Consider the following 14,855-nt stretch of genomic DNA (forward strand, 5'->3'; position numbering starts at 1 on the left):
CTTTCATAAATCCATGCTGACTTGGACCGATCCTGTCAATGCTTTCCAAATGTGCTGCTATTTCATCTTTAATAATTGATTCCAACATTTTCCCCACTACTGATGTCAGGCTAACCAGTCTATAATTACCTGTTTTCTCTCTCACTCCCTTTTTAAAAAGTGGTGTTACATTAGCTACCCTCCAGTCCATAGGAACCAATCCAGAGTCGATAGACTGTTGGAAAATGATCACCAATGCATCCACTATTTCTAGGGCTACTTCCTTAAGTACTCTGGGATGCAGACTATCAGGCCCCGGGGATTTATCGGCCTTCAATCCCATCAATTTATCCAACACAATTTCCCACCTAATAAGGATTTCTTTCAGTTCCTCCTTCCCACTAGACCCTCGGTCCTCTCGTATTTCCGGAAGGTTATTCGTGTCTTCCTTCGTGAAGACAGAACCAAAGTATTTGTTTAACTGGTCCACCATTTCTTTGTTCCCCAATATTAATTCACCTGAATCTGACTACAAGGGACTATGTTTGTTTTCACTAATCTTTTTCTCTTCACATATCTATAGAAACTTTTGCAGTCAGTTTTTATGTTGCCAGCAAGCTTCCTCTCATACTCTATTTTCCCCCTCCTAATTAAATCCTTTGTCCTCCTCTGCTGTATTAAAAAATTCTCCCAGTCCTCAGGTTTGCTGCTTTTTCTGGCCAATTTATATGCCTCTTCCTTGGATTTAACACTATCCTTAATTTCCCTTGTTAGCCACGGTTGAACAACCTTCCCTGTTTTTTTTTACTCCAGACACAATTGTTGAATTTCATCCATGTGATCTTTAAATGTTTCCCATTGCCTATCCACCGTCAACCCTTTAAGTATCATTCGCCAGTCTATTCTAGCCAATTCACATCTCATACCATCGAAGTTACCTTTCCTTAAGTTCAGGACCCTAGTCTCTGAATTAACTGTGTCACTCTCCATTTTAATAAAGAATTCTACCATATTATGGTCACTCTTCCCCAAGGGGCCTCACACAACAAGATTGTTAATTAGTCCTTTCTCATTACACATCACCCAGTCTAGGATGGCCAGCCTTCTAATTGGTTCCTCGACATTTTGGTCTCGGAAACCATCCCTAATACACTCCAGGAAATCCTCCTCCACCGCATTGCTACTAGTTTGGTTAGCCCAATCAATATGTAGATTAAAGTCGCCCATGAAAACTGCTGTACCTTTATTGCACGCATCCCTAATTTCTTGTTTGATGCTGTCCCCAACCTCACTACTACTGTTTGGTGGTCTGTACACAACTCCCACTAGAGTTTTCTGCCCTTTGGTATTCCGTAGCTCCACTCATACCGATTCCACATCATCCAGGCTAATGTCCTTCCTTATTATTGCATTAATTTCCTCTTTAACCAACAACGCCACCCCGCCTCCTTTTTCTTTCTGTCTATCCTTCCTAAACGTTGAATATCCCTGGATGTTGAGTTCCCAGCCTTGGTCACCCTGGAGCCATGTCTCCGTGATGCCAATTACATCATATCCGTTAACTGCTATCTGTGCAGTTAATTCGTCCACCTTATTGTGAATACGCCTCGCATTGAGGCACAGAGCCTTCAGGCTTGTCTTATTAACACACTTTGTCCCTTTAGAATTTTGCTGTAATATGGCTCTTTTTGCTTTTTGCCTTGGGTTTCTCGGCCCTCCACTTTTACTTTTCTTCTTTCTATCGGGGATTAAGTTACAACGCCGTGATTAAATGATAGATTGTAAAGCATGATTTGAGTTAGTATGAAAAAGTAAATGTAATTAATGACCCACAGATGTCAGGAGCTGAGAATGAAAGTAGAATTAGAATAGTCAATTGTCGATGGCAGTTGGTCAAAAGGTGCAGTGAGAAGTTCCAATGAAAATTGTCGGGAACCAAGGGATAGTGAGAGAAGGTGGAGTTGGGCTCGAACATCAGTCATGATCTTACTGAATGATGAAGCAGGCTCAAAGGGCCTACTCCTGCTCCTATTTCTTATGTTTTCATTATCTGCTCAGATCAGAGCGGAGTTTGAACCCATGACCTTCGCATTTAAAGGCGAGAGTGCTACCAGTGACCCTAGTGGACACTTGCTGGGATACAGTAAGGCCGCAGTGCCTCACCTAAGGGCCCATTCTTCCATGTTTGAACCTAGATACCAAGTGTTGGCAGGCTATTCAACCACAGAGGGCATCACAGCTGAGCCCGATCCTGTCTTCACACATCTACAAGAGAACGCTGTCGAGCAGAAGTCACCTATTGTGATGAAGAGCAGGAACCCTTGTTGATTTATTCCCTCACTAAGCTACTGAGGCCAATTGGAGCACCCCCTACTGCTGACCTGTTCTCAGTCTATACTGGTTTCAGTATGGACTGAGAACAGAACCTCTGGTCTGTGTGGCTCAGTTACACACTGTCTTTATGAAATGAGCTATCAGGGAGGCAAAGACAATGCAAGTGTTCCCATACTCCCAGATATTTCAGTGTACCATGAATTTGACCGTGGCAGTATTAGAATGGATTCTGCAGGATTATACACAAACATTTAATAACGCAGAAAAGTGCAAAGTGATACACTGTGGTAGGAAGAACGAGGAGGGGCAACCTAAACTAAAGGGTACAATTCTAAAGGGGGTACAGGAACAGAGAGACCTGGGGTATATGGGCACAAATCACTGAAGGTGGCAGGGCGGGTTGGGAAAGCGGTTTTAAAAAAAGCTTACGGGATCCTGGGCTGCATAAATAGAGGCATAGAGTACAAAAGCAAGGAGGTTATGATGAACCTGTATAAAACACTGGTCTGACCCCCAACTGGAGTATTGTGTCCAATTCTGGGCACCGCACTTTAGGAAGGATGTGAAGGCCTTAGAGAGGGTGCAGAAAATATTTACGAGAATGGATCCAGGGATGAGGGACTTCAGTTACGTGGATAGACTGGAGAAGCTGGGGTTGTTCTCCTTGGAGCAGAGAAGGTTGAGAGGAGATTTGATTGAGGTGTTCAAAATCATGAGGGCTCTGGACAGAGTAGATAGAGAGAAACTGCTCCCATTGGGGGAAGGGTCGAGAACCAGAGGACACATGAGGTGATGGGCAAAAGAACCAAAGACGACATGAGGAAAAACATTTTTACGCAGCGAGTGGTTAGGATCTGGAATGCGCTGCCTGAGAGGGCGGTGGAGGCAGACTCAATCGTGGCTTTCAAAAGGGAATTGGTTAAGTAGCTGAAGGAAAATAATTTCAGGGCTACGGGGAAAGGGCGGGGAGTGGGAGTGGGACTGGCTGAGGTGCTCTTGCAGAGAGCCGGCATGGGCTCGACGGGCCGAATGGCCTCCTGTGCTGTAACCGTTCTGTGATTCTCTGATGCCTCACATATAATATACACAGCATCCGACGAAAGCAGGCCTGCGCTTCACGCCTTTTACATGGAACCTCTTCCAGCCCTCACCTTGTGCGTTAACATGAGCCTCTGCTTCCAGCCTTCCTTCTGGATCAGATGCAGTCCGCCTGCTGAGCTACCCAGTGCCAGCCACTTCCGGGACACCGACAGACTCGTACACTGAGGAAAGACAGGATCGGTCAAACCACCGGCTTAATATTTCCACAGCCACAATGTAAAAATCAGCGATCATTAGTTCCACTCCCCATCATACTGACCACACTTTTCAGCCTCCCCTACCACCACCATTACACAGTAACCCCATGATATAGTTTTGGACCCCACTCACTTCCTGAAACCTACTGTCAGTCTGTGTCCGCTTTCCATCATTCAGGATTTGTCCCAAATTTCACCCCCCACTCCCCCCACCCTAAGTGTCGACATTTATTCAGCTACAATTGCAAGAACGCTGGTAGCCCTCCAATACCTGGCCTTTCAACACCAACAATGTCAGCTATTAAACCATGGCTACATCACAGCCAAGCTTATTCCACTTCTCAGCCAAGGTCCACAAATAGGCAGATTCCAGCAGGGGCAACATTCAGGAGCAGGTGGGTTTCCCGCACTCTTGTCCAGTGGTACTTAATGTAGTGCCCCGCGGGATCCCTGCCTGGGCTTAGATCAGCTAACTCAGGACATTCATCCAGTCCATGGCTGAACTGTGTCTCAACACCGCTTACCAGTCGTCTTCGATCCATATTCCTTGATACCCTGATCTAACAAAAACCTCCCAATCTCAGCCTGGAAAATGACCCAGCTTCCACAGCCCTTAGGGAAGAGAGTTCGAAATCTCCTCTGCCCTTTGTGTGGAAAAAATACTTCCCGATTTCACTCCGAAATGGCTTAGCTCTATTTTAAGATGATGTCCTTTTCTAATGGATACCTGCTCCAAAGTTAACAGATTCTCTGCATCCACCCTATCGATCGTCTTGATCATTTTAAATGCCTCGATTTGATCAACCCTCAACCTTATAAACTCAAGGAAGTGCACGCCAACTTTATGCAACCTGTGCGTATAACTGAATGCTTTAAGCCCAGCAGCACTCTGATGAATGTACGCTATACTCCCTCCAATACCAGTATATGCTTCCTGAGATTCCTGCCCAAAACTGAACACATACTCAAGATGGGACATGACCAGGGCTCTGTATAGCTGAAGCATCACTTTCACAGCTTTGTATTCTAGACCCCTTGAGATAAAGACAAACATTCGATTTGCCATGATGTGTTTGCATGGAGCCCTAAATCCCATTGTTCCTCCACAGCTCCCCGCATTAAGAAAATATTCTGATTTTGTCTTTCTCATATCCCAAGTGGATAACCTCAAATGTTCCCAGATCTGCTACAGTTTTGTCCACGTTCCTTTGTAACTTCTTACTTCCATCCACACAACTTACTGTGCCTCATAACTTAGTGTCCTCTGCAAACCTGGATCTATAACTCTCCAATCCTTCATTCAAGTCAGTAATCTAAATGGTGAAAAGCTAAGGCTCAAAATCCTTGGGAAGCACAGGTCACATCTCCCCAATCAGAGAATGAATCCTTTATCCCTGCTATCTATCTCCTACCTCCCAACCAATGATCTTGTCAATGTCATAATCATGTATTTAACAGGAGGGATACAGAGCACTCCCCTTTACCTGCGACAGCAAGCTGCTTAGTACATGAACACCAGTGGCAGGTTGGTGTGCAATCAGTTTAGCAGCCACCCTTCACCTGTAGATGCTCAGCTTTATCTGCAACAGGAGCACTGTGCTATTTTCCCACCATTGTTTCAGCACACACAGGCCCAGAGTATAGGACCTAAAGGAAATATAGTTACAATAATCACACCTGTGGAGTCGATTGAAATGCGGCACTACTGTCTGCCTGGAAGGACAGCTCTATAATTCCCACTGTTTCCCGACATCCTCAAGCAGCAACGCAGAACAGACCTTTGTATTACCCAACAATCAGAACACAGCTTTGTCCTGGATCAATACACCCACACAGCCGCCGTCCCACAGAAATATCAAACAGCAGCCCTTTCATTTAATGAGAGTAGTGTACTGCTAACTTCCCTTCTCTCACTCACCTTCAATCTGCTCGAATCCAGCCGGAGGGCAGATAACAGTGGATCCAGTGAGTCCAGCTCAGCTAGGACATGGCTACATGATTCTGGGAGCATCGGCAGCGACATTGCAAGGGTGAGTGAACACGTTTCCGTGGGAAGTGCACTGGCAAAAGGTATGATTTGCAGCCTCTGTAATCTTGTTCACAGTCTCTATTATAGATACTTCATGTTCACGCTGTGGATAATAAACAGACACAATCACTTAACCAATGTGACATTAGTCAGAAAGTCAACCCCTCTCCCAAAACAGCACGATTTAATGTTATCTCAGAAACTATACAATAAAGAGCCATTGCTGGCTGGTAGCCACAGAGAAAATGGCAAATGTGATGTACTCCGAGACACGAGTACACTCTCCCCACGTGTGCCCCCAGGCAAGAGCACCCAGAGACAATAGTACCCCCTGCCCATTGCCAGGCATGAGTACTCACAACGACAGGGCACAACTTGCAATTACAAACACACAGAAATAACTGCACCCCAGAAAATAGTGCCTCCAAATGACTGGGCACTACAGAGACAAGGGCACCCGTTCAGGCAATGCTGCTCATGACGACAAAGTCTTTCAACTTTTAGCTGTAGTGTAAAACAGGCGACATTGAAGCTGTACACTTCGCTGATTTTCCTTTCCATTGAATACACTATCGGCAAACGTTAAAATGATTTCAACTGGAGCACAGGGACTGCTGAAAGAGCTTGGGATATGTCTAATACCCCACCCCAGCACTATCTGAAAAGCAGAATCGGGTACTGCTTAGATATAATCAATCAATCTGTAGATTCTCAGCTAACTTCCCTTACCAATACAGGTACTTAGTAAGTTGGAATCTTGAGGGATTGGGGGCGGGAGGCGGGAGGGGCAGATCTTGGACTGCATAAGGAATTGGTTACATTCTCTGAAGCAGAAGATTGTTACTAATGGTAGTGGTGTTGTGTGCAGACCGGTTACTGGTGGAGTCCCAGAGGAATCAGTGTTAGGTCGCGGTCTATTGCTCCACAATCTTTATTAATCGCCTGAATGAAGAAGGCATTCTGGGAAGTGTCCCCATGTTCACAGAAGATTTGCGCGAGCATTACAATCTTAGGATGAGAAATAAAATGGCTACAATTAGATCTGGACACGGTGCGGAAATGGACCCCCATCTGGCAGGTGACATTTAGTGCAGATAAATGTAGTGTTATATGTACATGGGTCGGGCTAGTGCAAGGTTCTGAACAAAGTCAGCTGAGCAGTAGAGAGAGCCAAGTATTCTAGTCATCAGCAATGTTCCCTGTAAGTTGCACTTTTTTCTGCGCTGCCCGTTTCTGTTAATGCGCGGCCCTTTAAATGTCTGTGCATGCGCGGTGTTTACAGCGTAAGAGCGGTGAGCGGCCTGCGCAGGACCTTGCAGATTCATCATCACAGGCAGTCCCTCCGAATCGAGGAAGACTTGCTTCCACTCTTAAAATGAGTTCTCAGGTGACTGAACAGTCCAATACGGGAACCACAGTCTCTGTCACAGGTGGGACAGACAGTCGTTGAGGGAAAGGGTGGGTGGGACAGGTTTGCCGCACGCTCCTTCCGCTGCCTGCGCTTGGTTTCTGCATGCTCTCGGCGACGAGACTCGAGGTGCTCAGCGCCCTCCCGGATGCACTTCCTCCACTTAGGGCGGTCTTGGGAGTCCTGTCGGTGGGGATGTTGCATTTTATCAAGGGGGCTTTGAGGGTGTCTGCATGGCCGAGTGCCGCACCTTAATGGGAACATTTGTCACGAGTTTCTAAAAGGTTTATGACCAGTGCCGTGAGGCTATAGCAAAAGTAGAGTATTCGTATGTCTTGCAAGGATGTCTATGTGGATAGACTATGAGTTAGATAGGTCAGGGAGCATCAGAGGACATCCATACAAGTTACGTAAACATTGAAGTAGTTTGGCACAAGGTTCCAGCTCGTGCAGATTCATTGCAAACATTCAAATGGGAGCTAGATGAGTTCCTGCGTGTGACTGTTCCCACAGGGTGGCGTTGGCGTTGAAACATAGAAACATAGAAACATAGAAAATAGGTGCAGGAGTAGGCCATTCGGCCCTTCTAGCCTGCACCGCCATTCAATGAGTTCATGGCTGAACATTCAACTTCAGTACCCCATTCCTGCTTTCTCGCCATACCCCTTGATCCCCCTAGCAGTAAGGACCTCATCTAACTCCTTTTTGAATATATTTAGTGAATTGGCCTCAACAACTTTCTGTGGTAGAGAATTCCACAGGTTCACCACTCTCTGGGTGAAGAAGTTCCTCCGCATCTCGGTCCTAAATGGCTTACCCCTTATCCTTAGACTGTGACCCCTGGTTCTGGACTTCCCCAGATGGGTCTCATGGCGGGGGTCCTAGAACGGTTTGATCGCCTTCGGGGGTCAGAAAGGAATTTTCAGATTCATTTTCCCCTGAATTGGCATCGGTTTGTTTTAAACTTTCCTTTTGCCTCTCCCAGCAGATTATGTGGCTGCTGGTTGGTGGGTGCATTGGAATCATAATCGAATACGGCCAGGGTGATCTCCTGGACTAATGTCGATCGCCTGGATGGATCGGAGAGGAATTTTCCCAGATTTTTTTCCCCTAAATTGGCCTGGGGTTTTATCTGGTTTTTGCCTCTCCCAGGAGATCACATGGCTCCGGTTGGAGTGGAGTGTAGAATGCTTTAGTATAAGGGGTGTCGCAGTTGTATGAGGCGGACTGGTTGGGCTGGGTGCTCTTTGCCTTTCCGTCATTGTTCATAGGTTTATATGTAACCTTCGGGGCTGCTAACCAAGGAACGTGTGGCTCTTTGTCGGCCGTCGCAGTCACGATGGGAAGGAAATGGCCTCCTTCTGCGCTGTAAATTTCTATGTTTCTATAATGCTCAGTCGCGCCCTGACTGTATGGGCCATCCTCAATGGGCAAACTGGTCTTTTCATGTCTATCGTGTTCATATGATTTGATCTTATGATTCTAATTATCGGAGAGCAGTAATTGGTAGATGCGAGAAGCCCTTTGAGTATTTCTAATCTTGGCTCCTGCGAGCAGCTGCATGTGACATCCATTTCCTTCCTCGTCCTGGCTTTGACATAACAGGTGTTAAACAATACTCTCACTGTAAAAACTGAAATATTAAACAACACAGTACAGGCCCACTGCAACTGACCCATCATTGCCCCGTGCTGTCCAACCAACTGAGCCAGCAGAAATTCTACCGAACCAACTGGTCTAACACAGCCCTCACCAACCAAATCCACCAGCTGTATAATACTTCATAACTGTTTGAAAAAAAAAATATCTAACCTATCTTCAGACAAAATCTAATCAACTAGCACCATTCAGGCAGAATGGGTGGGTGTTTGACATGTGATATACAAGTCAGATATTCCAGATATAGACAGTTCAGAGGGCCCAGTACTGCACACATTGGCAGCACAGCTGGTGACTGCAGGCAGATAAATACCCTGCACATCTTCGGTGTCGGAGGACAATATATATCACACACTCCAACAGCACAGAGAGGCTGGATATCGCATACAGGGCAGTGCAGGGAGCCAGATATTGCACATGAGCAATGTCAGGACACCACATGTGGCATAGACAGCAAATGATAGCCCACATTCAGGTAATGAGAGAGTTAATATACACCTGATCAGGGATTAAGGGTGATGGGGAGTGGGCAGGGAAGTGGAACTGAGTCCATGATCGGATCAGCCATGATCGTATTAAATGGCGGAGCAGGCTCGAGGGGCTAAATGGCCGACTCCTGTTTCTATTTCTCATGTTCTTATGTAATATCCCTCACTAAGACAATGCATGGTGGGGTTGTATACATTACACGAGCAATCACACAGAATCACATATCCTACACACACATCAAGTTAGGGGGTATTTACAAAAAAAATAGTTCCTGGGATATGGTGGGAAATATATTCCACACATGGCAAGGGCAGGATATTTCACAGACAACAGACAGGGTGGGCAGCATCGCTCACACGGGAGGGTGGGATTTCTCAGAGATGAAGCGTATGGAAATGACCACAATAACCATGTGGACGAATGAGTAGCAACCTGCAGCAGAGGGAGGGATAACACTGGGCGTGTTGGGACGGTGCAATATATGTGCAGGGTGGTGTAATGCGCAGTGCAGGAATACCCCAAAGTCAGTGACCAGGGAGTGAGATATTCGACAGTTGCAGAACTGAGAGCGGCGTTAAATCCCACAGGGTGAAGGAGGGGGCAATATCCAGAGAGGGTGAGTTAAGGAGGGCAGAATCTCCCAGTGAGTAGGATGGGACTATCACACGGTCACTGGGGGGGGGAAAGGCTTACAGCTGGTGCAACAGGGGCAGTATTATATGCCAGCGTGAGGGAGGAGGGTGATATATCCCGGGGCAAGTGCATGGAGTGCAATTCCCACAGTCGGGGGGAACGGACGGATTGTCCCACAGTCTGGGGGGGGGGGGGGGGGCCGGACTGTCCCACAGTCTGAGGAGGGGGGGGGGGAGATTGTCCCACAGTCTGAGGAGGGGGGGGGGGGGGGAGATTGTCCCACAGTCTGGGAGGGGGGGGGACGGATTGTCCCACAGTCCGGGGGGGGGGGACGACGGATTGTCCCACAGTCTGGGGGGGGGGGGGGCGAATTGTCCCACAGTCTGGGAGGGGGGGAGGGGGAGACGGATTGTCCCAGTCTGGGAGGGGGGGACGGACGGACTGTCCCACAGTCTGGGAGGGGGGGGGGGGGGTAGATTGTCCCACAGTCTGGGAGGGGGGGGCGGATTGTCCCACAGTCTGGGGAGGGGGGGACGGATTGTCCCACAGTCTGGGAGGGGGGGGAGGACGGGGACGGATTGTCCCACAGTCTGGGGGGGGTGGGGACGGATTGTCCCACAGTCTGGGAGGGGGGGGGGACGGATTGTCCCACAGTCTGGGGGAGACAGGGGGGAACGGATTGTCCCACAGTCTGAGGGGGGGGGGCGGGTCCAGTCACTTTCAGTTCCTGGGCTTTGGGGACAACGGAAGATTCTGGAAGCGCTGCGGACCCGGGGCCTCCCAGTCACAGGGTCAGGGGATTCCCGGCCCAATGGTGCAGACACCCCGGCCCGCAGTGCCGCCCGGCCCCCTACCTGGTGCTGTCCCTCAGGCCACTGACCGCTCCGCTCTGTCCCGGCTCCAGCCCCGCTGCGATCACCCGGCTCAGGGCCCGCCCCCCGCCGCCGCGGGCTTCCCCACACAGGCCCCGCCCCCTGGACAGGCCCCGCCCCTGGCCACGCCCCCCGAGCAGGCCCCGCCCCCCGGGCACGGCCACAACATGGCCGCCTGTGTGTGCAGCCTGTTTCCCCACGGCCCCGGCAATATTTGCTGAGCCCTTTCCCAATGCCAGGCTCCGACACTCCCCGAGATGGTCTCAGCGACACAAACTGACTCACAACTTCCCCCTCCACCCTGTCGTGTCCCAAGCCCCAATCCCTCCGCGGCCTCAGTTCGCACAAAGCCAACATACCCTCCGCTGTTTCCAGTGAGGACCCACCGCTGCTGCACCACCCGCGATGGGGCCTCCCACTGAGCAGCGTGCGGCGGCACGAGGGCAACGGCTGACTGCAGTGTGGGCGGGTACAGGGGGAGGGGGGCGAGGTCTATCGACTCGGGATCAGTTCCTATGGACTGGAGGGTCGCTAATGTAACACCACTGTTCAAAAAAAGGAGGGAGAGAGAAAGCAGGTAATTATAGACCGGTTAGCCTGACATCAGTAGTGGGGAAAATGTTGGAATCAATTATTAAGGATGAAATAGCAGGGCATTTGGAAAGCAGTGACAGGATCGGTCCAAGTCAGCATGGATTTATGAAAGGGAAATCATGCTCGACAAATCTTCTGGAATTTTTTGAGGGTGTAACTAGTAGATTGGACAAGGGAGAACCAGTGGATGTGGTGTATTTGGACCTTCAAAAGGCTTTTGACAAAGTCCCACACAAGAGATTGGTGTGCAAAATCAAAGCACATGGTATTGGGGGTAATGTACTGACGTGGATAGAGAACTGGTTGGCAGACAGGAAGCAGAGAGTCGGGATAAACAGGTCATAGAAACATAGAAACACAGAAAATAGGTGCAGGAGTAGGCCATTCGGCCCTTCAAGCCTGCACCGCCATTCAATGAGTTCATGGCTGAACATGCAACTTCAGTACCCCATTCCTGCTTTCTCACCATACCCCTTGATCCCCCGAGTAGTAAGGACTTCATCTAACTCCTTTTTGAATATATTTAGTGAATTGGCCTCAACAACTTTCTGTGGTAGAGAATTCCACAGGTTCACCACTCTCTGGGTGAAGAAATTCCTCCTCATCTCAGTCCTAAATAGCTTCCCCCTTATCCTTAGACTGTGTCCCCTGGTTCTGGACTTCCCCAACATTGGGAACATTCTTCCTGCATCTAACCTGTCTAACCCCGTCAGAATTTTAAACGTTTCTATGAGGTCCCCTCTCATTCTTCTGAACTCCAGTGAATACAAGCCCAGTTGATCCAGTCTTTCTTGATAGGTCAGTCCCGCCATCCCGGGAATCAGTCTGGTGAACCTTCGCTGCACTCCCTCAATAGCAAGAATGTCCTTCCTCAAGTTAGGAGACCAAAACTGTACACAATACTCCAGGTGTGGCCTCACCAAGGCCCTGTACAACTGTAGTAACATCTCCCTGCCCCTGTACTCAAATCCCCTCGCTATGAAGGCCAACATGCCATTTGCTTTCTTAACCGCCTGCTGTACCTGCATGCCAACTTTCAATGATTGATGTACTATGACACCCAAGTCTCGTTGCACCTCCCCTTTTCCTAATCTGTCACCATTCAGATAATAGTCTGTCTCTCTGTTTTTACCACCAAAGTGGATAACCTCACATTTATCCACATTATACTTCATCTGCCATGCATTTGCCCACTCACCTAACCTATCCAAGTCACTCTGCAGCCTCATAGCATCCTCCTCGCAGCTCACACTGCCACCCAACTTTGTGTCATCCGCAAATTTGGAGATACTACATTTAATCCCCTTGTCTAAATCATTAATGTACAATGTAAACAGCTGGGGCCCCAGCACAGAACCTTGCGGTACCCCACTAGTCACTGCCTGCCATTCTGAAAAGTACCCATTTACTCCTACTCTTTGCTTCCTGTCTGACAACCAGTTCTCAATCCACGTCAGCACACTACCCCCAATCCCATGTGCTTTAACTTTGCACATTAATCGCTTGTGTGGGACCTTGTCGAAAGCCTTCTGAAAGTCCAAATACACCACATCAACTAGTTCTCCCTTGTCCACTCTACTGGAAACATCCTCAAAAAATTCCAGAAGATTTGTCAAGCATGATTTCCCTTTCACAAATCCATGCTGACTTGGACCTATCATATTACCTCTTTCCAAATGCACTGCGATGACATCCTTAATAATTGATTCCATCATTTTACCCACTACCGATGTCAGGCTGACCGGTCTGTAATTCCCTGTTTTCTCTCTCCCTCCTTTTTTAAAAAGTGGGGTTACATTGGCTACCCTCCACTCCATAGGAACTGATCCAGAGTCAATGGAATGTTGGAAAATGACTGTCAATGCATCCACTATTTCCAAGGCCACCTCCTTAAGTACTCTGGGATGCAGTCCATCAGGCCCTGGGGATTTATCGGCCTTCAATCCCATCAATTTCCCCAACACAATTTCCCGGCTAATAAGGATTTCCCTCAGTTCCTCCTCCTTACTAGACCCTCCGACCCCTTTTATATCCGGAAGGTTGTTTGTGTCCTCCTCAGTGAATACCGAACCAAAGTACTTGTTCAATTGGTCCGCCATTTCTTTGTTCCCCGTTATGACTTCCCCTGATTCTGACTGCAGGGGACCTACGTTTGTCTTTACTAACCTTTTTCTCTTTACATATCTATAGAAACTTTTGCAATCCGTCTTAATGTTCCCTGCAAGCTTCTTCTCGTACTCCATTTTCCCTGCCCTAATCAAACCCTTTGTCCTCCTCTGCTGAGTTCTAAATTTCTCCCAGTCCCCGGGTTCTCTGCTATTTCTGGCCAATTTGTATGCCACTTCCTTGGCTTTAATGCTATCCCTGATTTCCCTTGATAGCCACGGTTGAGCCACCTTCCCTTTTTTATTTTTACGACAGACAGGAATGTACAATTGTTGTAGTTCATCCATGCGGTCTCTAAATGTCTGCCATTGCCCATCCACAGTCAACCCCTTCAGTATCATTCGCCAATCTATCCTAGCCAATTCACGCCTCATACCTTCAAAGTTACCCTTCTTTAAGTTCTGGACCATGGTCTCTGAATTAACTGTTTCATTCTCCATCCTAATGCAGAATTCCACCATATTAGGTGCAGCAAGACCTGGGTGTCATGGTACATCAGTCATTGAAAGTTGGCATGCAGATTCAGCAGGTGGTGAAGAAGGCAAATGGAATGTTAGGGGATTTGAGTCTAGGAGCAGGGAAGTCTTACTGCAGTTGTACAGGGCCTTGGTGAGGCCTCAGCTGGAATATTGTGTTCAGTTTTGGTCTCCTAATCTGAGGAAGGACGTTCTTGCTATTGAGGGAGTGCAGCAAAGGTTCACCAGACTGATTCCCGGGATGGCAGGACTGACATATGAGGAGAGACTGGATTGACTGGTCCTGTATTCACTGGAGTTTAGAAGGATGAGAGGGGATCTCATAGAAACATATAAAATTCTGACGGGATTGGACAGGTTAAATGCAGGAAGAATGTTCCCGATGTTGGGGAAGTCCAGAACCAGGGGACATAGTCTAAGGATAAGGGGTAAGCCATTTAGGACTGAGATGAGGAGAAACTTCTCCACTCAGAGTTGTTAACCTGTGGAATTCCCTACTGCAGAGAGTTGTTGATGCCAGTTCATTGGATATATTCAAGAGGGAGTTAGATATGGCCCTTACAGCTAAAGGGATCAAGGGATATGGAGAGAAAGCAGGAAAGGGGTACTGAGAGAATGATCGGCTATGATCTTATTGAATGGTGGTGCAGCCTCGAAGGGCCGAATGGCCTACTCCTGCATCTATTTTCTATGTTTCTATGGAGGAGGTCAGAGCGAAGGAGCGGCGAGTGATCGTGGAGCAATGTGATTGGGACCCAGGAGAGGCGAGGGCCCAGGGGCAGCACGGGCCAGCCCACACTGCGATATGTGTGCGCGCTCGGTCCGTGCAGCAGAGTTAGTCTCCGATCGTCTTGGTTAATCCGTGTTACTGGACCAAGACCTAGCTCTGTCAAGCCCGTGTGGTGGCTGGTGTGCAAC

General features: G+C 48.3%; 1 protein-coding gene across 2 annotated transcripts in view; it reads right to left on the reverse strand.

Annotated features, from left to right (window-relative positions):
• Positions 1 to 11,144, reverse strand: part of hps5 (HPS5 biogenesis of lysosomal organelles complex 2 subunit 2) — a 56,897-nt gene extending 45,753 nt beyond the window's left edge. Inside the window, exons 1-3 of one of the 2 annotated variants that reach the window (XM_070899783.1) lie at positions 11,061 to 11,144; positions 5,530 to 5,743; positions 3,465 to 3,575 (exon numbers count right to left, since the gene is read on the reverse strand). In XM_070899783.1, the coding sequence (XP_070755884.1) occupies positions 3,465 to 3,575; positions 5,530 to 5,634 (216 nt within the window). In that variant the 5' untranslated portion in view covers positions 5,635 to 5,743; positions 11,061 to 11,144. Of the gene's footprint in view, positions 1 to 3,464; positions 3,576 to 5,529; positions 5,744 to 10,683; positions 10,770 to 11,060 lie in introns of those variants that run through there. The other variant, XM_070899782.1, reaches the window with a different exon arrangement.
• Positions 11,145 to 14,855: the final 3,711 nt, after the last annotated feature.

This window comes from Pristiophorus japonicus, chromosome 14 (genome assembly GCF_044704955.1).
Source record: "Pristiophorus japonicus isolate sPriJap1 chromosome 14, sPriJap1.hap1, whole genome shotgun sequence".
NCBI classification, from domain to species: Eukaryota; Metazoa; Chordata; class Chondrichthyes; family Pristiophoridae; genus Pristiophorus; species Pristiophorus japonicus.